A 27,401-nucleotide genomic window follows, 5' to 3' on the forward strand; every position below is an offset into this window, starting at 1 on the left:
GTGGATCCTGGCGAATCAAATCTGGGTCATTTAGTTTTACAGGCCAGCGCCTTAACCACTAGGCTATCTCTCCAGCCCCTCTATTGGATTGTTTTATTTTGGACACATGTCCTTTTAAAATTATATGTCTTAAAGATATCATCTCCTAGTATATAATGGCTTTTCTCCCTAGTTCTTTATGATATATTTAGATAAACAGACCCATTATTTTTCAAGATTCTTATTTTGAAATAATGTATACCTTCCACTTAGTTTCTTCCAGTGGTTACATCTTGCCTAGCTATATTGCAAACATGAAAACCAGAAAACTGACATTGATTTCATCCAAAGAGATTATTAGGCTTAGTCACTTTTACATGCAAGTGTTCAGTCTGTGCTGTGTGATGTGTCTTAGTGTATGTGCATTTTGCTGGATATGTCTGTTTCAAGTGCTTTTTCTAGTTGTTGGATGAGAAGTTTTAATTTTTTTTCAGTTTAATTAATTTATTTATTTGTTTTCAAATTTTTATTAGCATTTTCCATGATTATAAAAAATATCCCATGGTAATTCCCTCCCTCCCCTCGCTTCTTTCCCCTTTGAAAATCCATTCGCCATCATATTACCTCCCCATTACAATCATTGTACTTACATATATACGATATCAATCTATTAAGTACCCTCCTCCTTTCATTGCTCTTCCCTTTATGTCTCCTTTTTAACTTACTGGCCTCTGCTACTAAGTATTTTCCTTCTCACGCAGAAGCCCAATCATCTGTAGCTAGGATCCACATATGAGAGAGAACATGTCGTGCTTGGCTTTCTGGGCCTGGGTTACCTCACTTAGTTTAATGCTTTCCAGGTCCATCCATTTTTCTGCAAATTTCATAACTTCAATTTTCTTTACTGCTGAATAGAACTCCATTGTATAAATGTGCTACATCTTCATTATCTACTCATCAGTTGAGGGACATCTAGGTTGGTTCCATTTCCCAGCTATTATAAACTGAGCAGCAATAAACATGGTTGAGCACGTACTTCTAAGGAAATGAGATAAGTCCTTCGGATATATGCCTAGGAGTGCTATAGCTGGGGTCATATGGTAGATCAATCTTTAGCTGTTTTAGGAACCTCCACACTGATTTTCACAATGGCTGGACCAGATTGCATTCCCACCAGCAGTGTAGAAGGGTTCTTCTTTTTTCACATCCCCGCCAACATTTATGATCATTTGTTTTCATGATGGTGGCCAATCTGACAGGAGTGAGATAGAATCTCAATGTAGTTTTAATCTGCATTTCCCTGATAGCTAGTGATGTAGAACATTTTTTTAGATGCTTATATGCCATTTGTATTTCTTCCATTGAGAATGCTCTATTTAGCTTCATAGCCCATTTTTTGATTGGCTTGTTTGACTCCTTATTATTTAACTTTTTGAGTTCTTTGTATATCCTAGATATTAATCCTCTATCAGATATATAGCTGGCGAAGATTTTTTCCCATTCTGTAGGTTGCCTCTTTGCTTTTTTCACTGTGTCCTTTGCAGTGAAAAATCTTTGTAATTTTATGAGGTCCCAGTGATTAATCTGTGGTTTTATTGCCTGAGCAATTGGGGTTGTATTCAGAAAGTCTTTGCCAAGACCAATATATGGAAGGGTTTCCCCTACTTTTTCCACTAGCAGTTTCAGAGTTTCAGGTCTGATGTTAAGGCCTTTGATACATTTGGACTTAATTCTTGTGCATGGAGAGAGAGAAGAATCTATTTTCATCCTTCTGCAGATATATATCCAGTTTTCCCAACACCATTTGCTAAAGAGGCTGTCTTTTCTCCAATGAGTATTTTGGGCATTTTTATCTAATATCAGGTGGCTATAGCTACTTGGGCTTACATCTGGGTCCTCTATTCTATTCCACTGATCTACATTTTTCTTGTTGTGCCAGTACCACGCTGTTTTTGTTACTATGGCTCTGTAGTATAGGTTAAAATCAGGTATGGTGATACCACCAGCCTCATATTTGTTGGTCAGTATTATTTTAGATATTCGAGGTTCTTTTGTGATTCCAAATGAATTTTTGGATTGTTTTTCCTATTTGCATGAAGAATGCCTTTGGAATTTTGATAGGGATTGCATTAAATGTGTAGATTGCTTTTGGTAAGACTGCCGATTTCACAATATTGATTCTTCCAATCCAGGAACAAGGGATGTTTCTCCACTTTCTAGTGTCTTCTGCAATTTCTCGCTTGAGTGTTTTAAAGTTCTCATTGTAGAGATTCATTACTTCCTTGGTTAGGTTTATTCCAAGGTACTTTATTTTCTTTGATGCAATTGTGAATGGGAGTGATTCTCAGATTTCATCCTCTGTGTGTTTGTTGTTAGCATATATGAAGGCTACTGATTTCTGTATATTTATTTTGTATCCTGCTACATGGCTGTAGGTTTTGATCAGCTCTAACAGGTTGCTAGTAGAGTTTTTAGGGTCCTTTATGTATAGAATCATGTCATCTGCAAATAATAACTTGATCTCTTCCTTTCCAATTTGTATCACTTTTATGTGTGTTTCTTGCCTTATTGCTATGGCTAAGACTTCCAAAACTATAGTAAATAAAAGTGGGGACAGTGGACACCATTGTCTTGTTCCTGATTTTAGTGGAAAAGCTTCTAGTTTTTCCCCATTTAGTAATATGTTGGCTGTAGGGTTGTCATACATACCTTTTATTATATTGGGATATGTTCCTTCTATTCCCAGTCTCTGTAAGACTTTTATCGTGAAGAGATGTTGGATTTTGTCAAATGCTTTCTCTGCATCCAGTGAAATGATCATGTGATTTTTGTCCTTCAACCCATTTATATAATGTATTACATTTATAGATTTGCGTATGTTGAACCATCCCTGCATCTCTGGGATAAAGCCTACTTGGTCAGGGTGAATGATCTTTTTTATATACTCTTGTATTCTGTTTGCCAATATTTTGTTGAGAATTTTTGTGTCTATGTTCATGAGGGAGATTGGTCTGTAATTTTCTTTTTTTGTTCTATCTTTGCCTGGTTTTGGTATCAGGGTGATGCTGGCCTCATAGAAGGAGTTTGGTAGAATTCCTTCTTTTTCTATTTCCTGGAAAAGCTTAAGAAGCAATGGTGTTAGCTCTTCCTGAAAGGTCTGGTAAAATTCAGCAGTGAATCCATCTGGGCCTGGGCTTTTTTCAGTTGGGAGATTATTGATAACTGTTCGGATCTCCATGTTTGTTATAGGTCTATTTAAGTGATTAATCTCATTTTGATTTAATTTAGGTAGGTCATTTAAATCAAGGAAATTATGCATTTCTTTCAGATTTTCATACTTATGCTTTTATAGTATGTCCCAATGATTTTTTGAATTTCTCTGGAATCTGTTGTGATGTTACCTTGTTCATCTCTGATTTTATTAATTTGTGTCTCTTCTCTCTTTCTTTTGGTCAGATTTGCTAAGGGCTTATCAATCTTGTTTATCCTTTCAAAGAACCAACTCTTTCTTTCATTAATTCTTTGGATTTTTTTTTTGTTTTGTTTCTATTTCATTAATTTCTGCCCTGATCTTTATTATTTCTTCCTGCCTACTGATTTTTGGTTTGCCTTGTTCTTCTTTATCCAAGGCTTTAAGGTGAAGCATTAGGTCATTTACTTTTGACCTTTCTAATTTCTTAATATAGGCACTAAAGGCTATAGATTTACCTCTTAAAACTGCCTTCATTGTGTCCCAGAGATTTTGATATGTTGTGTTCTCATTATTGTTTGGCTCTATAAACTTTTTGATTTCCTTCTTGATTTCTTCATTGACCCATTCATCATTTACGAGTGTATTGTTTAGTTTCCATGATTTTGTGTATGCTCTATAGCCTTTCTTGCTACTGATTTGTAGTTTAATTCCATTGTGGTCAGATAGAATGCAAGGAATTATTTCAGTTTTCCTGAATATGTTAAGATTTGCTTTGTGTCCTAATATATGGTCTATTTTAGAGAATGTTCCATGTGCTGCTGAAAAGAATGTATATTCTGCAGCCTTTGGATGAAATGTCCTGTATATATCTGTTAGGTCCATTCCTTCTATGACCTCATTTAGTCCAGATGCCTCTATGTTTATTTTTTCCCGGGATGACCTGTCAATTGATAAAGAGTGGGTGTTAAAGACACCCACTACCACTGTGTTTGGTGTTATCTGTGACCTTAGTTCTAATAGTGTTTGTTTGATGAATTTGGGAGCCCCCATGTTAGGTGCATATATGTTTAGGATTGTAATGTCCTCCTGTTGGAGTGTACCCTCAATATAAAGTGACCTTCCTTATCTTTCTTGACTAGCATTGGACTAAAGTCTACCTTGTCAGATATTAGGATAGCAACCCCTGCTTGTTTTCTAGGCCCATTTGCTTGAAACATCGTCTTCCAACCTTTCACCCTACGATAATGTCTTTCCTTTGTAGAAAGGTGAGTTTCTTGGAGACAACAAATTGTAGGATCCTGCTTTTTAACCCAGTCAGCAAACCTATGTCTTTCCATTGGGGCATTGAGGCCATTTTTATTAAGAGATATTATTGAAAGGTGTGTATTTATGTTTGCCTTTTTTTTTTTTTTTTGTGGTTCTGGTTCTACCTGTGCTCTCTTGTGTTAACTAGTATTTGAGTATTGCTTGTTTTTTCTAGGTTCCTTATAAATGTGCTTTTCCTTTTCTTCAGCATGGAGGATCCTAACAAGTATTTTCTGTAGAGCTGGTTTTGTCTTCAAATACTCCTTTAACCTGCTTTTGGCATGGAATGTCCTTATTTCTCCATCTATTTAAATGGATATCTTTGCAGGATAAAGTAACCTTGGTTGACAGTTGTTATCTTTCAGAACTTGGAATGTATCACTCTAAACCCTTCTGGCTTTAAAAGTTTGTGTTGAATAATCTGCTGTAATCCTGATGGGCTTGCTTTTGTAGGTTACTTGATTTTTCTTTCTAACTGCTTTCAATATTTTGTTTGGTGTGTGTGTTTGGAAGTTTGATTATAATATGGCGAGGAGAGGTTCTTTCCAGGTTTTGTCTGGCTGGGGTTTTAAAGGCTTCCTGTATCTGCATTGGCACCTCTTTCCCAATTTGGGGGAAATTTTCTTCTATGATTTTGTTGAAGATGCCTACTATGCCTTTGGAGTGGAGTTCTTCTCCTTCTACTATGCCCTGATTTCTTTTTTTTTTTTTATTTTTATTTTTTTAAATTTTTTTAAAAATTATTTATTTATTTATTTGAGAGCGACAGACACAGAGAGAAAGACAGATAGAGGGAGAGAGAGAGTGGGCGCGCCAGGGCTTCCAGCCTCTGCAAACGAACTCCAGACGCGTGCGCCCCCTTGTGCATCTGGCTAACGTGGGACCTGGGGAACCGAGCCTCGAACCGGGGTTCTTAGGCTTCACAGGCAAGCGCTTAACCGCTAAGCCATCTCTCCAGCCCCTGCCCTGAATTCTTATATTGGATCTTTTCATAGTGTCCCGAATATCTTGAAATTCCCACTCATACTTTTCTATAAGTTTGTCTTTCTCCTTGTTGGACTGTATTAGATCTGCCACCTGGTCTTCTAGCTTAGATATTCTGTCTTCTCCTTCATCCATTCTACTGGTGAGATTTTCTACAGAGTTTTTTATTTCATTAACTGATTTCTTCATTGCTAGTAATTCTGACTGGTTTTTCTTTATTATTTCTATTTTCTTATTTATGTCTTGTATTGCCTTCTTTATTTCATGAAATTGGTGTCCTGCGTCTTCTTTGATTCCTTTGATTTCCTCTTTAAGTTCCTCTTTGACTCCTTTGATTTGTTCTTTGACTTCTTTGAACATATTTACAATCATTCTTTTGAAATCTTTCTCAGGCATTTCCTCTAATTTGTTTTCACTGGAGGTCATTTCTGATGCATTAATACTTTTAAGTGGATTTATATCGTCTTGCTTTTTAGTGTGTCTTGTGTTATAATTATATATTTTTGCATCTTGGATTAAGTTAATGCTTGGATTTTCTAGCTAGCTGGGTATTCTGAGCTGTATCAATTGATTTGATGTTATATATTTTCAGGGTAGGAGCTTAAGGTGTTAGGTGTGGCTCTTATGACTCTGAGAGTATCTGCAAAGGTGCTCCTAGGGGTTGAGTTTCCCTGCTATGGAATAAAATATAGGTAGATTCTAAAAGTTAACTAAACACTGTTCCTATTCAATCAAAATCAGCCCCAAGTATGTATGCCAGAGTAGCTATTATAACAAGCATATCCTCTATACATAGAGGTTAAGATTTCTGGTCTGTTGAGGGATCCAAGTCAGCTTGTTACCAAGTGAGACCCTTGCCTGGTGCAATCCCAGTTACCTTGGATGAGTTTGGTCTCAGTCAAGTTGCTGCCTGCGTCGTTGGTCTGCTGTTTTGATTTCTGGAGCTGGGCCCTGGCTTTTCCTGAGGCGCAAACCAAGTGTGGCAACCGTGGCCCTGCAGATCAGCACCCCGGATGCTGGAACTGCTGCTGCTAAAGCTGCCTCTTCTGGGTCTGTCAGCAGCTGAAGCTGGTGCTGCTGCTACTGGGTCTACTGCTGCTGGGGCCGCTGTTACAGGGGCCAGTGCTGGAGGCGCCGATGTTGCTGCTGGACTCTGTTCCTGCTTGGGTCCTGCTGTCTGCCCAAGTTGGCGTGGCTGGGTCCTGGGATGCTGCTCTGTTCTCTGGAGCTGGGATCAGGAGTTGGGGATGGGAGGCTGCCGCAGCTGCTCTGGTTCTCTCGTTGTTCCAAGTGTTCTTCTACCTTGCAATCTGCTCCTCTGTTGCTCATTGCTGCTCTCCCTTCAATTTTCCTGAGTTGCAGAGAGTGCTGGTGTGAGTGGAAGCTCCTGCACCTGGCTTTTCCTGTGGCTGGAGCCGAGCCTGGTGGCTTTCTGGTATGCCGCCGCCGTGGTTGGCAGAGTTGCCGGGGCTGCTTTTGCCGGCCTGTGCGGGCTCTGGATGCTCTGCATCTCTTCTACTTCTCTGCTGCTGCTTCAATTTCCTATACACCTCACTTTTTAGTAAAAGTGTGTATTTTGCTGAGTTTTTTTGGTCTTTTTTCCCCCCAGGCCTCTTTGGTGTGGTACCTATGCCGTCATCTTAACCAGAAGTCCCCGAGAAGTTTTAGTTTTTTAAAAAAATATTTATTTGTTTGCATGCAGAGAGAAAGATAGAGAGACAGAATTCATGAATGAATGAGAGAAGGAATGGGTATGCTGGGGTTTCCTGCCACTGCACACGAACTCCAGATGCATGTGCCACTTTGTGCATCTGACTTTATATTGGTATTGGGAATTTGAACCTGGATCCTTAGGCTTTGTAAGCCAGCACCTTTAACTTTTGAGCAGTTTCCCCAGCCCTTAATTTTTGTTGTTGCAGTTGAATTAGTATCCCAATTTCATTTTACCCAATTGGGAATATGTAGTTATTTAATGGCAATATGTACACTCTTCACCAAGTTACAGTGCTGCTGTTACTGTAGGTCATGTCTGTAATCACATGGACTTGTTTCTAGCCTATGGAGTTTGTCTCTTTTTAGGACATGGGTTTTCTTTGTAGCCTTGTGGTAGTTTTGCTGAATCTGTGAAGACAATTTTCCTCTTTTGTTTTCCTCTTCTGAAAGGGCCTTCTCTCCCTCTTTCCCTTTCTTCCTCCCCTCCCCCTGCCAGGTTTTCTGTTTAAGATTGTGACTAAAATTGCATTCAGTTGGTAAATCAATGTGAGGGAGTCCTGCATGTGTCTTAGGGTACAAATTATTCCTAGATTTTTTAATTTGTGGGATGCTAGTTTAAAAGATATTTCAAATTGATATTTTCTGCCCATTTCAAAGAAATTGCTTATAATACTTCATCATTAAGTATGCTTGCTACCTTTTTGTTGTTTGCGATACAGGGGTTTTCTCTAACTTTTGCTGACCTGGCACTCACTCTGTGCCCACGCTGGCCTGGAAGTCAGCAATCCTCCTCCCTCAGCCTCCTAAGTGCTGTGATTAAAGGCGTACACCACCACATCCAGCATGATTGCTACGTATTTTTGTAGATGCTTTAAAAAAAAACCTTTTCTTATTATTTTTTACAAGAGAGAGAGAGAGAATGAATTGGAGTGCCAGGGCCTCCAGCCACTGTAATTGAACTCCAGATACATGTGCCAGCTTGTGTGCATGTGCAACCTTGTGTACTTGTGTCATATTGTGGGTCTGGCTTACATGGGATCTGGAGAGTTGAGCATGGGTCTTTAGGCTTTCCTGCCAAGCACCTTAAACTTTAAGACATCTCTCCAGCCCTGTAGATGCTTTTTTTTATATTAAAAAAGTTCTATTATAGCAGGGCAGAGTCACATGTACTAGTGATTCCAGCCTTGGGAGGCTGAGTAGGAAGATGGCAAATACAATGACGGCCAGGGCTCCATTGCAAGTTCCAGCCATGGTGAGTCCCTGTGTCATAAACCCCCTCCTCTGGAAAACGAAATAGAAAAAGAAAAAAAGAAATTTCTTTGTTTTTTGTTTTCTAATTTTGTTTTATTTTATTTTGGATTTTCGTCTCACTCTGGCCCAGGCTGACTGGAATTCACTGTGTAGTCTCAGGGTGACCTCAAACATGGTGATCCTCCTACCTTTGCCTCCCAAGTGCTGGAATTAAAGGTATGCATCACCCTGCCCGGCTTCTAATGTGGTGTGTGTGTGTGTGTGTGTGTGTGTGTGTGTGTGTGTGTATGTGTTGTTGTACTACCTATAGTAAGATGTTCATGTGTTTTTTGTTCAGTGTTTACTTGATAGTCTTGCCATGTTGCTTAGGCTAATCTAGAACTTTCAGTCTTTCTGTGTTAAACTGACCTTGCAGATATCTCACTTGTTCTGTTTGTTGTTTGAAGTAGGCTACCCCATTAGACTGCTTCTGTTTGTTCCGGGTTGTATGTACGTCTGTGTAGAATCAGCTGAATTTTGCATTTCTTCTGCCTCTGTCTGATTTTGCTACTAGGGCTCCATAAAACGTGTTGTGGGATACCTTCCCTCTACTCCCTTTGTGGAAAGAATTGGTGCGCTGTCCTTATTTGATTCTCGAACTGTTAGATTTTGGATGGTAAATGTTTAGAAACAGAAGAATCTTTAGAGGTCATCCTGTCCAATTTCATGGTTTGCCAAGGCAGGAAGAATTAAATGGGAGGTGTAAGCCAGGGGATACTTTCTACCATTTTGTGACTCATCAGTTTCAGCCTTCATACTGAAGTAATGGTCTCTTTTTATTGGGATCTCACTCTAGCCTCATGGGTTCCTGCCTAGTTTGTTGACTCTTGTTGTAGAAGATAGTTAGAATTTATTTCAGAGTAAGGCAGAACATCTTCAAGGGATGGAGTAGACAACAGCTAGAGGGACATTTGCAAAACAGAATGCTCTAATGTGATGAGAGTGGTTAGAGAGACCACTGTAGAGGAAAATGCTCTCAAGGGAGGAAGTGGGCAATGGGCTGTGAGACCTAAGTGTTTAGGTAGGATTTATACTGTTTAAAGGTCCCTGGAAAACAGCCTCCTGAGGAGCATTTTCTTTCCCAGGTGATTGACAGACCCACTTAAGTTAACTTTTAAGGGAGGGCCAGTGCAGTGTCCTCATTCTTTACCAGAGAGCTCCTTGCCGGACAGTAATTTAATGTCTTTTGGGCAGTTTAAAATGTCCTGCCTCCATCCAAGGTCAGAGCTACTACTTAGAGCCCATTGTTATAGGCAGTCATCAGAGTCCTGGAGGTTAGTTCCAGGTTTTACAAGCTATTGATTATGGAGTGGGGATTGACCTTTGAGTCTGCTAATATCCAACTAGCTACCTAGCAGTTTTGTTATCTAAAACACTTAAAAGCTTTGTAATTGTCTGTGCCAATCTGTGTGAGATTGGCTTGAAAAACATCCCTTTATCATGGTCTCTTAGTTTTCTTGTCTCATTGATTAAGAATGGGACGAAGAAAGGGAGTTGTGGGAGGCAGGCTCCTCATCACATGCCTGCAGGGGCTGGCAGAAGACCCCATGTGCTTCCTTCTGCTGAGTAGCACTGTATAGGTGCCAGCAGGTTAGAATCATTGCCCACTGTGATGACAAATAACTGTTTTCATTTGGAATATCAAAGAAACACTCATGACTTGAAAATTTATTTATTGCTGGGCATGGTGGCACATGCCTTTAATCCCAGCCCTTGGAAGGCAGAGGTAGGAGGATTGCCACGAATTTGAGGCCACCCTGAGACAACATAGTAAATTCCAGGTGAATGTGAGCTAGAGCAAGACCCTACCTTGGAAAACCAATATATGTGTGTGTGTGTATAAAATATATATAAATATATATAAATTATATATAAAATTCATATAAATATATATATATATATATATATATAATTTTTTTGTATGTATGGGTGTTCATGCCATGACGTGCATGTGGTTGTCAGAGGACAACTTTGAAGTGTCTGTGTTTTACCTTTGAGACAGTCTCTGACCACTGCAAATGATCTGCCAGACTAGCTAGTCTGCAAGCTTTGGATTCTCCTGGCTCTGCTTATCATTATTGTAGGCATGCTGGGATCACAGATGCATGGGCCACTTTGAATCTGGCTTTACCTGTGTACTAGGGAATTTAACCCAGTCTAGAAGGCTTTTGAAGGATACAACTTTTAACTACTGAGCAATCTCACAAGCCCCAATTCATGATATTTTTTCCAAATATTAGTTATAAGTAAATTTATTTTGGGGAAACATCTCTAATATCAGCAAAATTAAAGTGATTGCTGTGCTGGAGAGATGGTTCAGTGGTTAAGGCACTTACCTGCAAAGCCTAACGACCTAGGTTCAATCTCCCTGTACCCACGTGAAGCCAAACCCACAAAGTGGTACATGTGCCTGGAGTTCGTTAGCAGTGGCTGGAGGCCCCGGCAGGCCCATTCTCATCTCTTTCTTTCTACTTGCAAATAAATAAAATAATTTAAAATGATTGTTGCTAAGTGATTCACCTCCAGTTATGTGGAACTTTTCTTTATGCAGCATACATTTCTTCCTTCTTTCTAAGACAGGGTCTCAGTGTAGCGCAGCCTTGACCTTGTGTGCTTCATTTACCTCCACACATGGCAGCCTCAGCACACCTTTCCTGAGCACCTGAAGTCAGGCCCTGCTCCAAGAATTGTTCACTCAGAGAGCAACATTCTCCTGCCACCATGAGTGAATGGCATGATTCTACCATGCTCTGAGGCTTAGCAAATTGGCTTAGTTCATTTCACATTTCAGTTCACCATTTAATTCATTCCAAGCGTTTGTGCCTATATCAAAGATACTTTTCTTATCTAAAATGACTTTACATGTTCAAGTTCTATGCAGCTGGCTATCCAGTGGATGCAAACAAAGTTCAGGCGTGTGTGCCACCTTGTGCATCTGGGTTACATGGGTCCTGGGGAATTGAACCTGGCTCCCTTGGCTCTGCAGGCAAGTGCCTTAACTGCTAAACCATCTCTCCAGCCCCCAAACAACATTTTTATATCTATCATATGTTGAAATGCCTAATGTGTTAGGTATTGAGTTATGCTATTGGAAATATATTGTGTTAAATATATTATTGAAACCAGTTTTGTCTGTTTCTTTTTAACATTATTGCTGTGGTTTGAATGTAAAATGTCTCTTGGGCTGAAAGATGGCTTAGCAGTTAAAGCACTTGCCTGCGAAGCCTAAGGACCCAGGTTCAATTCCCTAGTGCCCACGTAAGCCAGATGCACAAGGTGGCATGTGTCTGGAGCTTATTTGCAGTAGCTAGAGGACATGGTGTGCCCATTCCCTTCTTTCTCTCCCTATCTGCCACTTTCTTTCATTCAAATAAATAAATAAGATCTTTAAAATGTCTTTCATAGGTTCCTGTGTTTGAACATTTAGTCCCTGGTTGGTAGTGCTATTTGGGAAGGTGGTGGAACTTAAGAAGGTAGAGCCTTGTTTGCAGAAGTGGGTTACTGGGGTTGGGCCTTGAGGTTTTATAGCTTGGCCCCACTTCCTGTTCTTCTGTTTCTAGTGACTGAATGCATGTGATGAGCCACCTGTCTACCTACTTTGCCTTCCCAGCTGTGATGGAATGTGTCCTCCTAAAACTGCAAACCAAGGGTCTGGGGACATGGCTTAGCAGGTAAGGTGCTTGCCTGCCAAGCCAAAGGACTCAGGTTCAATTCTCCAGGACCCACATAAGCCAGATGCACAAGGTGGCACATGCTGGAGTGCACATTCTCTCTCTCTTTCTCTATCAGTGTACACACAGACACTCTTCTTGTTTTTAAATTGAGCTATTTGTTCTTGTCTTGGGTGCAAAGAGTTTATATTTTGAGTATGAGTTTCTATCAGATATAGGATAATTCATTTTTCTTATTGTAAGGGCTCTCTTTTCGCTTTTTTGGGTTATACAAACATTTAATTTTAGTGATATCTAATTTAGTATTTTTTTGCCATTTGTGTATTGAAACATCAAAGAAAGTATTGACTGATACATAGTTACATATATTTATACCTATGTTTTTTTCTAAGTTTTTTTTATCATTTTTGCTTTTATGCTTAGATATTTGATCTACTTTGTTTTATTTTTGGATGAACTGTAATATAACAGGTCAAGTCTTGCATATATATATGCAGCTGTCCCAGCACTATTTATTTAAAAGATTCCTACCCCACCAAATTGCTTTGAAACTTCTCTTTGAAATCAGCTGGCCATAAGTATGGATATATTTTTAACTGTCTTGATTTTGTGCAATTGTTCTATGTGTCTGTTTTTATGTTAGTACTATGTTGTATTGACTGCTGTATTTTTTTTTCAATGTTTGTTCATAGCATTACTTAGAATCACAAACCACCATGAAAACAAACAAACAAAAAAATGCCAGTCTAAACACTTGACAGTAACAAATTAAATGGTTATGATACAGCTATAGAATGAAGTGTTACAAAACTATTTAATATCATGGGTTCAAAAGACATGGGGAAATGCTCACAATATTAGGCTTGAAAAAAACAGGATTATTAAAAGCTGTATTTACAGTAGTATTTCCAATTTATTAGCTAAAATAACTGTATATCTGAAAGAAAATACAGCAGAAAATTAACAATGACATCTATGATTACTAGGATTAAGGCCTTTTTGATTTTAAAAAATATTCTTGTTTCACAATTTTCTGACAATAAGCATCATTACTTTTACATTCAGGAAAATTTGTAATTTCTATCTTTTTTTGTGGGGGGAGAGTTGAGGTACAGTCTTGCTGTAGCCCTCTGATCTGGAATTTACTATGTAGACTCAGGGTGGCCTCCAACTCATGGTGATCCTCCTACATCTGCCTCAGATCCTCCTACCTCTGCCTCCGGAGTGCTGGAATTAAAGGCATGTGACCCCATGCCCTGCTATGTAAATTTCTATTTTTAACCACTATTCAAGACTCATACACCCTTGCATTTCTACATTCTAAAACCTTTTCCTCATTCCTCTAATTGGATGTGACCATCCTTTGTCTTTCTGTACCTCTATGGTACTGATATTCTTTCTTGGTATATTTTTTATAGATGTAAGATTTTCTGTTTAAGTTCTTGTTCTATGCCAGTGGGCAGTCTACGATTTCAAAGAGATGATTCTGGAATCCACTTAACATCAATCTACCCCATGTCCTCAAGTTAGTCACTGTGATTCTCTAGTCCCAGAATGTTACTTTGTTATTCTTCAGCTTACATGATTCAGACTTTTTCAGTGCTAGGAATCAAATCCAGAGCCTTGTGCATTTTAGGCTGAACTTATTTACTAGTTTATTGTATGTCTCTTCCAAAATAACAGCTTCATAAAGACACTGACTTTGGCCCGTTCTCTAACATCTGCAACAGTACCTGGCATACAAGAAAGGCTCAACCAATTTTTAACCTAAGCCCAAATCTCACCTCTGAGCTTCATGCTACCAGAAAGCTCTACTTGGATGTCTTCTAGGCACTTTTAGGCACTCAACATGTCTTGGTACTGAATTCATAGTCTCTCCATCCTTTGTTCTGCTCTTCCTCCTCAATACCCCATCTCAATGAATTCTATATCCATCCACCAGAATCAGGAACATACACATCTTCCTTGCTGTTTCTCTCTACCACAGCTCCCACAGCCAACTCATCACCTGGTTTTCTGCAGATTCAACACTTATAATTATATCCCCTCTATCCCTCTGCCACTGCCCTAAAGTCATCACCTCTGTGACCTAACTGGATCTAATATGTTAGTTAAAATGTAATCAATGGCAATCTTTAAAGAGGAACAAAATTCTTCCATGAATCCCAGTCATCAACTAAAAGCAGCTCTTCAACACAGCCTACCTATAAAGCAACCAAAAATGCATACGGTATATCATTTATGCTTATCAGATTTATGCTTAACCCTATAAAATAGGTACCATGGTTAATTAATTTCACATAGGATGAAATCTGAGGGTAGGTAAGTTAAATAACTTGCTCAAAGTCCAGTGGCTACAACCCTACTGATAGCTGACTCTGACTGCTTGCTGTACCAGACACTGCTAAGAGCTTTATATGTATTAGTCCCCACAAAAAAAAGTCAATGAAGAAGGACTTAGCTCAATTTTATAGCTGGAAAAATTAAGTAATTTATCCCAAATCACAAACTAATGATGGAACTGGGATACAAACACCTTCCCAAGGTTGCTGCTTTACCTGTCTCACATTCCACACTTACTGTGATGTGGATCCAGCAACATTCTTCAGCATCATTTCTCCCCATCTCCTCTCCTCTCCTCCCTTTTGTTCTAGTATAACTTCATTGCTTAGGAGAGTTGTTCTCTCCCCCCAAACCCCCACCCCTGCTCCTTCTTTAATGCCCCTATGGCTTTACCAGTGCTATTACTTATGCAGGCTAATGTCCTTCCAACTTCTTCCTCAAAATAATACTCCTATTCACTTCAACAAATCAGAACAGGAATTTCCTTTTCTAGGAGCCTTCTGTATCCTGTTCCCTCTTTGTTTAGGTGCCCCCTTTCTGCTTTCATAGTACCTTGCACACTGATGGCGCCACTTTATATTGCTATCCTGTTAGTATGCTCAATGTCCTCACCAGACCATAAGGACCATACTCATACAAGCACCCATACAGTGTTACAGTGTGTGTTGCTAGTGCCTGGCACAGCTCCTACACACTGAGCACTTATTGATTTTTTTCTTAAACCAAGAGTAAGAAACTTCCTTAAAGTAACATGGTGAGCTTATATCAGGGCTTTGCTTAGTTTAATATGTTTCATGTTAGTGCCAGTGCTGTTAGAACAGAGGTGTTCAATAATGGACCACCAATCTGAAATGATGGGCATTTCAGAAAGATTTTCCCCATAAAAACATTATTATGTTGGCTTGTGGACAAGGTTAGGAGACACATTGCTAAACTACATTGCTCCTGTTGGTAATCATAAGGTATTGGGGGTGGTCTTGAAGATTTGGTAAAATCATTTCAACAAAGGTAGATGTTTCTTAAATGTCAGGAAAGTTTCCTGACACCATGGCCTGTGTTCATTAAGAACCAAGAGAATGAGGTACACTATTCTGTATTCCACACACATTAAAACGCATGCACCCTCCTACCCCCAATAGCACTGCAGCTCTCAAATTACAGCTATTGACCCACCTCTCTATTTTAGCCTGTCTTTGAGATGCCATAGCAACGAGACTTGGGTAGGCCATGGAGGAACTAGCAGTGTTACTTTCAGCTGAGTTATTCTTGGTTTGGGGCAGCTGAAAGTCTGCTACGTGGTAGTTATGGCACTGGGTTAAGTAGTTTAGAAAGTGTTCTCGAGCCTGCTGCAAATGATCTAGACGCTTGCTGGGATTGACTTGTTTCATAGTGAGGACTCCTTGAAACGCTGGCACCATCAGGTACTTCAGGTCGGTGGAAGCAATCTCTTCCAAATCTTCATTTCGGCTGAACAAATCGAGTTGAGATAACATTTCAGCAGCCTTCTCAAGTTGGTCCAGTCCCTTGACCACTTTATCCTGGATTATATGGGAGCCGGTGGGTTCGGTCGTAACTTCCACTTCTTCAACAAGTTTTTCGCTGGTTTCGAACAGCTCCGGAAGCCGGGGCAATGGTAACTCGTCTTCAGACGTTGCCATCTTGAAGAAGGGAGGACGACTGCTGTATTTTTGTATTAAGGTTTTGAATGTGTAAGTATGTCTTCCAACTGTGAGCCTTTTAAAGATTGTTTTAGCTACTCCATATCCCTTGTATTTTCATAGATGCTTTAGGGTTAGCTTGTCAATATTCAATATTCATAAAGAAATGAGCTAGAATTTTGATACATATCATGTTGAATCTTTAGAATCAGTTTGGATAGCATTGCTATTTAATAGTGTTAAATTATACCAACCCATGAACATGGGTATATCCCCTTAAGTTTTTTTCTTTCTTTCTTTCTGTATTTTAACTTGTGGTACTAGAGATTGAACATAGGGTCTTGCGTATGCTAAGCAGGGACTTGACCACTGAGTTCATCTCTAGCTCAGTCTTCAATTTCTTTGAATAATGTTTTTTTTATGGTGGTTAGTATGCAAATCTTGTACTTCTTTTGTTATATTTATTTCTATATTTTTAATAGTATTTATTTATTTGCAAGGGGAGAGAGAGAAAGAGAGAGAGAGAATATCAGTAAATATGGGTGCTAGCTTCTCTAGTCTTTGCAAACAAACTCCTGATGCATGGGCCCCTTTGTGCATCTGGATTTACATGTGTACTGGGAGTTAAACTCAGGTCATTAGGTTTTGTAGACAAGCACCTTAACCACTGAGCAATCTCTCCAGACACTCTATGTATATTTTTGTGGTAACTCTATATTCTTCAAACCTGCAAAGTTTATTAAGTATAATAGATTCTTTTCTGTGTGTATGTGTGTGTGTGTGTGTGTGTGTGTGTGTGTGTGAGAGAGAGAGAGAGAGAGAGAGAGAGATTATTTCATTAGGGTCTTCTGTATATAAGAACATGTTATTTGTGACTAAATTTTATCTCTTCTTGGATGCCTTTTATTTGTTTTTCTTGTCAACTTGCACTGACTAGAACCTCTAGTACAGTGTTGAATAGCAGTGGCATGAGAAAGCATTTCTCTACCTACCTACCTACCTATCATCTATCTATCATCTATCTATCTATCTATCTATCTATCTATCTATCTATCTATCTATCTATCAATCATCTATCTATCTATCGATCTATCTATCTAATTTTGGTTTTTTGAGGTAGGGTCTCACTCTAGCCCAGGCTGACAATGGAATTCACTATGGAGTCTCGGGTGGCCTCAAACTTGCGGCAGTCCTCCTACCTCTGTCTCCCAAGTGCTGAGATTAAAGGCTTGTGCCACCACGCCCAGCAAGCATCCTTATATTTTTCTCACCTTTTGTGGAGGAAACTTTCAGTAATTCATCATTAAATATGGTTTTAGCTGTGAATTTTTCATGTTTTTTTTTTTAAAACCATCTGTTTGAAATAAATACGTCATTTTGTATTTGCAGGAAGAGACATGGGTGGAAAGAGAGTGAGAGAATGGAATGAGAGAGACAGAATGAATGCACCAGAGCATCTTGCCACTGCAAATGCAGTCCAGACACATAAGCCACTTCATGTATCTGGTTTTATGTGGGTGGTGGGGAATCAAACCTGGGCCATCAGGCTTTGTAAGCAGGAGTCTGTAACCACTAAGCTCTCTCTCTAGCCCACAGAGATGATTTTAACTAGGTTAAGGAATGTGCTTCTATTCCTTTTATTTCAGATTTTTCTAAATTAAAAAGTATTTTTTTTACATTTGGCATGATTATGTGCTTGTTAAAAATCCTCTGATTATATTGTGTACTAAATTGATTAATTTTTAGATTTTTAAACCACTCTAGCATTTCTTGGGTAATTTCAACTTAGTAAACATTTGGTAGAGTACTCTAGTGGAACTGTCTGAACTTCACTTTTGTTTGTGGGTTGTTTTTAAGTTACCAATTTAACATAATATTCTGGTTAATGACAATTATAGTTAAGCATTCATCTAAGAAGTACCCATTGATGTTTTATTTAGCTAGGTCTTTTATATAACATCCAAATTAAAAAATATTTTGATATGTAATTAAAACTTTCTTTTGTCTTCTCTTGTAGGTTCTGTATTAATGTGAAAATCAGAAGCCATGGCATCTAAGAAATTTTCTATTAAAGTAAGTAATGCTCAATAGCCTCCTTTAAAGTGATTGATCACTATCTAGTACAACTGAGTTCTGGGTTCATTGAAAATTGTAGTTCTGAACTTTATTCCTGCTCTTAACATTTGGAACTCTAAAAAGTTAAATAGGTACATTAAAATTTTGAGGGGCCTAGAGGGATGGTTTAGCAGTTAAGGGGCTTGCTGACAAAGTGAAAAGACCCAGGTTCAATTCCCCAGGACCCATGTAAGCCAGATGCACAAGGTGGTGTATGCATCTGGTCCTTGTTTGCAGGGGCTGAAGGCCCTGTGTGCCCGTTCTCTCTCTCGCTTTTTGTGCCTCTTTCTGTCTCTCAAGTAAATAAGTAAAAATTAAAAAAAATAAAATATTTTGGGCTGGAGAGATGGCTTAGCAGTCAAGGTACTTGCCTGCAAAGCCAAAGGACCTAGGTTCAATTTTCTAGGACCCATGTAAGTCAGATGCACAAGATGCCACATGTATCTGGAGTTTGCCGCAGCTGGACTCCCTGGCACACCCATTCTTTCTGTCTTTCTCTGCTTCTCTCTCTCTCAAATAAAAATTTTAAAAATTGAGAAAATTCATATAGTTATAAGGAATTCTTTTCTTAAAATCTTTTGTATAATAAGCATTTCCTTAATCCTCAAAATTATCATTCATATTGTATTTCTCTGCCACCATTTCTGATGGTGATTAAATAGGGTAGGTCAAAGTAAAAGAAGTTTACAACAGTGCTGTATCTTGGGATATGCCGGGGGTTCTTGGCTTGGTTGCCTTGCAGCATTTTCCTCTAATATATATATCTTTTCTACCCTTCAGTGGCTAGGGCCTTCCTAGGTGTGAAGGGATTGCATGTGGGGAAGAGGAGGGGTAGAATTGATAATATGGACTCTTGGAGATGCTTTTATATATGTTGACTGTTTTTTTAGGTTATTTCTGTGTGATTGCCTTATCTTAGCAGTTAAAATACCAGAAGTTGCCAGGTGTGGTGGCATGTGCCTTTAATCCCAGCACTTGGGAAGCAGAGGTAGGAGGATCACCATGAGTTTGAGGCCACCCTGAGACTACATAGTGAATTCCAGGTCAACCTGAGCTAGAGTGAGATCCTACCTTGAAAAAGACAAAACAAACAAACAAAAAAATACCAAAATTTTAATTAATTAATTATTTGTTTTTTGAGGTAGGGTCTCACTCTAGCCTGACCTCGAACTCACTCTGTAGTTGTAGGGTGGCCTTGAACATAGAGCAACCCTCTTACTTCTGCCTCCCAAATGCTGAGATCAAAGGCATATGCCAGCATGCTTGGCTCAAAGTTTAATAAAATAAAACCCAAAAAATCAAAGCATAAGCTATAATACTTAACCAGAAATGATATAACTTACTATTGTAGTTTACTCATATTTGTAGGTAAGTCAGGGTTTATTTATATTTACTAGCATTTATGAATTTCACTGCTTACAGTTTCTTCTGGTATCTATTTGTTCCTTAGTGTTTCTTTGAGGAAGTCTAAATGGGGAACATTCACTATTTATCTAAACGTGTGTGTTCTTATCTTACTCTAGAACTATTTTAAGGTGGTTCTAAAGAATGCTAATGTGAGCTCTGTTTTCATTCCTTGACACTTTAAAGATTTTTCCATATCATCTTCTGATATCTGCTATTGCTATTGTGAAATATTTTCATTACCTTTTGATATTGAAAAAATACCTTAGAGTTTGGCATGGTGACACATGCCTATAGTTCCAAGACTTTGGAGGAGAAGCAGAAGTTTTTCATCCAAGCTGCACATGTGAGAAGCAGCATGTGCTTCCAAAGAAGGGGAGATTATTGGGTTGCATCTGTGGAATTGTATCAATGGCCTAATTTTCTGGTTATCTGTTGTGGTGATTTAAGTCTGGTGTCCCCATACGCTATGTGTTCTGAATGCTTGATCCCTGGCTGCTGGCAATTGGGTCCATACTGGAGGTGGTGTATTGTTGGGGGCAGGCTTATGGGTGTTATAGCCAGCTTCCCCTTGCCAGTGTTTGGCACACTCTCCTGCTGGTGTTATCCACTGGATGTTGGCCAGGAGGTGATGTCTAGCCTCTGCTCATACCATGGTTTCCCACCATCATGAAGTCTATAAGTCAAAATAAACTCCTTCCTCCTACAAGCTGCTTTTGGTCAAGTGCTTTGTGCCTGCAACAAGGAGCTAAGTGCAGCATCTATCTATTCTGTCTGCTTGCTCTTAAGATTTTATTTCTGCCTTTGATAGTCTACAGTTTCGTTGTGAAGTTTTTAGGCGTAGATCCGCTTTTGTTTATCTGTGTTGGAATGCACTGTGCATCTTCAGTTTTGGAAAATTATCTTCCATCCTCCCATCTGGGGTTGCTTCTCTTAACTGTCTCTGTTCTCTTCTTCAACTTTTGTTTGAAATTTGTTGGAAAATGTCCTATGAGTATTTCTTGAAGGCTGTAAGAAAGACATTAATTTGTCCTGCAAGGCTTAGAACCCAGTGTGTAAAAAAGCTTGGCCATTGAAATTGCTGGGTTATTTATTTATTTTTTAAAATTTATTTATTTTGAGATAAGGTCTCTCTATGTTGCCTAGGCTGGTCTGGAACTTACCTCCTGCCTCACTGTCCCAAGTGCTGGAATTACATGCTTGCGCCACTCTGCTGTGTTTATTTTTTAATCATGCACTTGTGTACACACATACACACACACTGAGAAAATCATGAGCTCTACAGAGCAGTGGAGCAATTTCAACCTTCTGCTGGACCATTGATATTTCAATGGTTTTAGATCACATTTTATGTTCATTTCATGGCTTGGGATTCTGCCACCTAGTGCATAATAGACATTTAGAACCCGTAGCACAGAGTGGAGTTGGCAGGAGCTTGGTGTTTTTCTTTTTCTTGTTTTTTTTTTTTTTTTTCAAAATGTAAGTGCATTCTCTCTTTCTGTTCTTTTCTTCCTTGCTCAAGGTCGTAGATCAGCAGGTATCTACATTGCTTCTACTGGTTAGTGAGCAGAGGTTTCTTAGTTACATTTTCATGAAGGATAATCAGCATTCCTCAAACGAAATAAAGTAAAAGGCTCAATCAATAGCTCCTGTCCCAAGAAACTTAAAACTTTTGTTACTATACAAACAGTTATATGAACTTAAAGTATGAGGATATATATAATATTTATTTATTCATATTTATTATTAACTATGTTATTAATATTTGCTTCCGGGTCAAACATGGAATTATGTGCTGAAGATACACAGACCTACAAGTTGACGTTCTTCACAACTCTAGCAATCTTAGTTGAAGTAGGTTCTTGGCGATCCTCCTACCTCTGCCTCCCAAGTGCTAGGATTAAAGGCGTATGCCACCATACCCAGCTTCCTTTCTTGTCTATACCTAGGGCACTAGGATGCTAGCTCTATACCTTCCTGGCTTTTATCCTGATACCAGTGTTCTGAGAGACAGGCCTGAACCTATTGATTAATGTTGTTGATGTTTATTAATTTTATTACTCTTTACAGATAACTCACCTCAGGGGATAAAAAAAAGATAACCACTTTATGTAATGTACTTGGTTACTGTTTCATCTATTTTGTTTCTTATCTATATTCCTTCTTTTACTTTATGTGGATCCATTTTCTCTTTCCAACTTCTTTTTTTAAATTTATTTATTTGAGAGTGACAGACACAGAGAGAAAGACAGATAGAGGGAGAGAGAGAATGGGCGTGCCAGGGCTTCCAGCCTCTGCAAACGAACTCCAGACGCGTGCGCCCCCTTGTGCATCTGGCTAACGTGGGACCTGGGGAACCGAGCCTCGAACCGGGGTCCTTAGGCTTCACAGGCAAGCACTTAACCACTAAGCCATCTCTCCAGCCCTCTTTCCAACTTTTTAAGGCAGAAACTTTAGCCTTTGCTGTGAAGCCTTTTTTTCCTGACATATGTACTTAAAGCTATAGTTTTCTCTAAGCATTTCCTATTTTAATTGTATCCTTTATGTTTTAATAAGGATGCAGTCAAGTTAGGGATTTGGTTATAATTGAAGTCAAAATAATGTATATTTTCATTGTGATTTTTTTTATGGTCCATTGGTTATTTCACTGTCTATTGTCTCTAACTAGTTGAAAATTTCTAATTATCATTTTACATTTGGTTAGGAAAAGTTCTTTGGTTTTGGTAAATAATATTCCATTAGCATTTGAAATTTTTTTTTTTTTTTTTTTTTGTTTTTCGAGGTAGGGTCTCATTCTGGCCCAGGCTGACCTGGAATTCACTATGTAGTCTCAGGGTGGCCTTGAACTCATGGCAATCCTCCTACCTCTGCCTCCCAAGTGCTGGGATTAAAGGCGTGCGTCACCACGCCCAGCAAGCATTTGAAAAATTTTATGCTAGGTAGAGTGAAATATATTCACATATATAACATCAGGGTCAGGTAATATATAAATATATATGTATATGTATATGTATATGTATATGTATATGTATATGTATATGTATATGTAAAATCAGATTTGACAGTTGTGCTATATCACTAATATTTTTGTTCTTTTGTTCAATTGAAAGAGATATATTAAAATCTCTAATTATGATTTTAAATTTATCTCTTCTTTTTACTGATTTTTCTTTGTGCATTTTGAAACTATGTCAGTAGTTAAGTATAAGTTTATAGTTATGTCATCATTGAATCAAATATTTATCTTGAAATGTCTTTTTAAAAAGTTTATTTATTTATTTGAGAGAGAAAGAGGCAGAGAGAGAGAGAGAGAGAGACAGAGGGAAAGAGAGAGAATGGGCATGTCAGGTCCTCCAGCCACTGCAAAAGACCTCCAGATACAGTGCCCCTTTGTGCATCTGACTTATGTGGGTCCTGGGGAATTGAACTGGAATCATCTGGTTTTGCAGGCAAATGCCTTAACTGATAAACCATCTCTCCAGCCCTGTCTTGTCTTTTCTTTCTCTCTTTCTTTCTTTCTTTCTTTCTTTCTTTCTTTCTTTCTTTCTTTCTTTTTTTTTTTTTTTTTCTTTTGAGGTAGGGTCTCATTCTGGCCTAGGCTGACCTGGAATTCACTCTGTACTCTCAGACTGGCTTAAAACTCACATAGATTCTCCTAGGTCCCCCTCTCAGTGCTGGGATTAAAGATGTATGCCAAGATGCCCAGCTTGAAATGTTCTTTTAACTTTAGTAATGCCTGTTAATTTATAGTCAAATTGTCTGACATTAGTATAGCTTTATTTTGGAATCCATTAGCCAAACACAGGTACCTGAGGGATTCAGCCCATCAGTCAATAAGCCCAGCCATAAACACAAAGCTTCTAATTAACTCATTGTTTTAATTTTGATTGGGAAGATAGTGTCAGCATGGATTTAAGGGAAACTTGGAATATGGAAAACAGAGAATAAAGTGAATGAACAAACTGCAAAGATCAGAGTGGAGGAGATGAAGACTATACTGTAATTTTTATTCTCAGCACACAAAGGGAAAGTATTGTAACCATGAAACAAGATCAGGATGTTACAATAAAATGAAATTCCTGAGATTAGGAAAGACTTCTCATAAGTGAAAACCATGATAGAAATAAAAATTCCTTGAGGGTAACAAAGACTATCGAGGAATATTTCCCAGAAAGTAGAACAAAAGATCTTTGGAGAGAAAACAATAAATAAAAGTTTTCCACAGAGGACATATAGTTCCTGTTTGAAAGGTTATGAGTGAGTAATTGAAAAAGATTAAAGAAGGGTTGTGCTGTGGCCTGTCATAATAAAATTTGTAACACCACAACAGTAGAGAAGGTCAGGCTCACAGAGAAGGTCAAGAATCAAGAGCTGCTGGGATGTAGCTCAGGGATAGAGCACTTGCTTAGTCTCCAGTCCCTAGTCCCCAGTCCCCTGTACAGAAAAAAAAAAAATACATACATACATATATATATATATATATATATAGAGAGAGAGAGAGAGAGAGAGAGAGAGAGAGAGAATCATAACAGTGTATTCATCAATAGTAGCTAGAAAACAGCAATACTTTTTTTACATTGATACTTAGAATAGGAGGAAAAATGCTTTTGAATCCAGAATTCCCATTACTGTCCATGTAGAAATTTTCATTGATGCATAGTCCAAGAAAAATTTCCTTCTAATGCACCCTGTTTTAGAGAGAATGTGGACCCCTTAAATGGGGGGAGGGTTGGTAAGCAAAGAATCAAATGTGGAATCTGGGAGCTTGAGAATACTAAGTAGATCCCATGATGCTCATGCTCAGAGTCACATTCTGACTAGGGTTCCATGAAAGATGTGACTGAATTTAAATGTATAAGGAAGGGCTTGTTTTAAGTCTGTCAGACTCTAGGAATAAGTGGTTTGGTCACAGGAATATGGTAAAGTAACAAGAAAAATGATGTAACTCTTAGCTCTAAAGGATTGTATAAAATAGGAGAATAAGCACAGTAGGCAGCTTGACTTCGAACACAAGTTACATTCATGGCAGTGTGAATTGCACATTTTGGAAGGCTGGAGAAAGAACCAGGTTAAGGGATGGTTGTAAGCATTAAGTCCTTATTTTCAGTAGAAGATACGTAAAGTGGGCTGGAGAGATTGCTCAGTGGTTAAGGTGCTTGCCTGCAAAGCCTAATGTCCCAGGTTTGATTCTCCAGTGTACACATAAAGCCAGATGCACAAAGTAGCACATGCATCTGGAATTTGCAGTGGCTGGAGTCCCTGGAACACCCATTCTCTCTATCTCTGTGTGTCTATCTCTCTACTTGCAAATAAAAATAAATAAAAATCTTTTAAAACAAGATACAAAAAGTGTAAAAATTAAGGAACTATAGTTTGTACATGGTATTTAGCAATCTCATGAAATAGCTGTGGTTTGAATCAGATGATCTGATGTCCCCCATAAACTCATATGTACTGAATGCTTGATCCTTAGTTCGTCTCAGTTTGAGAGATGGAGCCTTGCTGGAGGAGGTGTGTTGTTGAGCTCATGCTTAGGGGATGATATATCCAGCTCCCCCTTGCCAGAATTTAGCTCACTGTCTTGCTGGTATTTTCCACCTGTTATGACAGAAGTGATGTCCAGCCTCTGCTCACATCATGAAGCTTTCCCTGAAAACTGAAAGCCAAAACAAAAACTTTCCTCCTATCAGCTGCTTTTGGCCAGGTGTTCTGTTCTAGTAATGAGAAGGCAACTAACTATATCACCCTCTATCCTCACACCTGCTCTTCCTTTGTCATGCTCACCTAGTTGCTTTCACAGTCTGCCTTCGCTCTCACATCCCTTTACATATGCACAAATACTACAATTTAGGATTGTCATATGTGAGGGAAGATGCCGTGTGTTATCTTTCTAGGCTTGGGTTACCTTACTTAGTATAATATTATCCTGTTTCATCCATTTTCCCCAAATGTTGTAATTTCATTGTTCTTTACAGTTGTGTATATGTAAAAAAAAAAAGATAAATATATATATTTTAAAATTTAAATGACTGAATCTTTGGGGCCACACACTCAAGCTACCATAGCAGGGTTAGCCTGTAAGTAAGCTCCCCATAACATGTGGTGATCCTCATGGAAAGAGGAAGAGGAGGTGGCACAGATGAAAAAAAAAAAAAAATCCTGGAAAAAAATTGAAGAAACAAAAATGTATAGCACAGGAATAAATTTGGCATAAAATAAATGCAAATAAAAGTACAAGATTTAAAGTGTTTAACTTGGGCACAGTGGATCTTTGCTGTGAAAGTTTCCTACCTCGTTGTCTGTCTCTGCAGATCATTTCCTCTGCTTCCTGCATCTGTTTTCTTGGATTAGTTGGAATTACAGCAAAGTCTAGAATTTTGGCCATGAAACTGCTTTGTGCTTTCCCTCCCCCCAACTCACTTTATTGTGGGTGGGAACATTTTTGTTGTGAGGGTTGATTAATTAGAAGGGATTCCTGGCTTCCCTAGAATTGGCAGCCTGGGAAGATTGCAAAGCCTGGCTTAGTGACAGGCAAACCAATTTGTATTTAAGGAAGAACTTGGACAGGCCAGATTTCCCTGGAATGTGGATCTGGCTTTGTCTCCCACTGGGAATGTGCAGTGACCCCTCCCCTCTTCCCTCTCAAGGCAGAAGATGGACAACTTTGATTTTTGCTGGTTAAAGTTGACTACTTTCTCCTTTGGGGTGTGGCTTAAGGAAGTTTTGGTGTAGGAAGCCCGAGTCATTTTCTAAAACAAAAGTAAGAGATTTAAAGGTTTAATTATTAGTGTTCAAGAAGAAAGGAGATATTTTACTGTATTTTAAAAATCTTCTTACATCTTTCATATATGTTTTTCTTTACAGCAATTTTAGTTTTGTGTTTAGTTCTGAATTTCAGTTAACCTTAATCTTCACATTCTCAGAACACCACACAGCAAGAAACCTATGTCAAGAACTGACAGCAGTTTCCCCATTATAGTAAAAGTAGATGTGAAGAGCTGTGCTTAAAATTTCCAGAGAAAGGGACAGTTGAAAAGCAGTTGAGCTGTCACTAGGCTTTTGTCATGCTAACTGGCTTCCAGAATCACAGCCTGTGTCCTAAGGTTTTGTCTACCTAGAGGGTGTCACTAGTGCCCCTTTGAAAATTGATGAATTGACTTGATGTGTCACATGGAAAGCAAGGACTGATGCAAGTATTTATACATAGGTGGAGTTCTAGCTGCTGAAGCACTTTAAGAAAATAAAACAGAAGCCATCTAATAGAATAATCAAGAACATTTTAAGTAATTTTGCTATCTACTAGAAATAAATATGGATTAGGAGAGAATGTTTTTGCAATGACCTTTGTCTTCATGAAATTTTTCAAAGTGAAAGGAAGACCTCTAGATTTCGTCTCCTGATTCTAAAACTCATCACCTTCCAATCCAAATGCCTTCTATTGCTTTTCAGTAGTTTTTATACTTTAATGGCATGAGACCATTGAGTTTTGTGGTGTCTGGTGACATGTTCCAGCTAACATAGGCTGCTGTTTCCCCATTGTGGTGGTGTCTTGTTGCATTGCCCAGACTAGGAAATGTGTGCTTGATGGGATCAGCATAAAATCCCTCATTACAGCTACCCAGCTAGTTCACCATGGGCTTACAGCTTGTGGGGACCTTCTCAGTAGGACATTTGCTATGATTGTTAGTGAGTTTTCCTTTCATGGCTGTCTGTGCATATGTGTGGAGACCAGAGCACAACTTTGGA

At 38.7% G+C, this 27,401-nt stretch overlaps 2 protein-coding genes across 2 annotated transcripts in view; one reads left to right on the plus strand and one right to left on the minus strand.

Annotated features, from left to right (window-relative positions):
- The window catches only part of LOC101596825 (SLX4 interacting protein), a 211,312-nt gene that overhangs the window by 13,376 nt on the left and 170,535 nt on the right, over positions 1 to 27,401 (plus strand). The window contains 1 exon segment of the mRNA XM_045157544.1: positions 18,154 to 18,209. Within this exon segment, the coding sequence (XP_045013479.1) occupies positions 18,183 to 18,209 (27 nt within the window). The 5' untranslated portion in view covers positions 18,154 to 18,182.
- On the minus strand, positions 15,540 to 16,148 carry LOC101596533 (immunoglobulin-binding protein 1-like). Its single transcript, XM_004661450.2, has one exon. The coding sequence runs from the start codon at positions 16,134 to 16,136 to the stop codon at positions 15,540 to 15,542; it is 597 nt and encodes a 198-aa protein (XP_004661507.2). The 5' UTR covers positions 16,137 to 16,148.

The sequence above is a fragment of the Jaculus jaculus genome, chromosome 8 (genome assembly GCF_020740685.1).
Source record: "Jaculus jaculus isolate mJacJac1 chromosome 8, mJacJac1.mat.Y.cur, whole genome shotgun sequence".
Classification (NCBI taxonomy): domain Eukaryota; kingdom Metazoa; phylum Chordata; class Mammalia; order Rodentia; family Dipodidae; genus Jaculus; species Jaculus jaculus.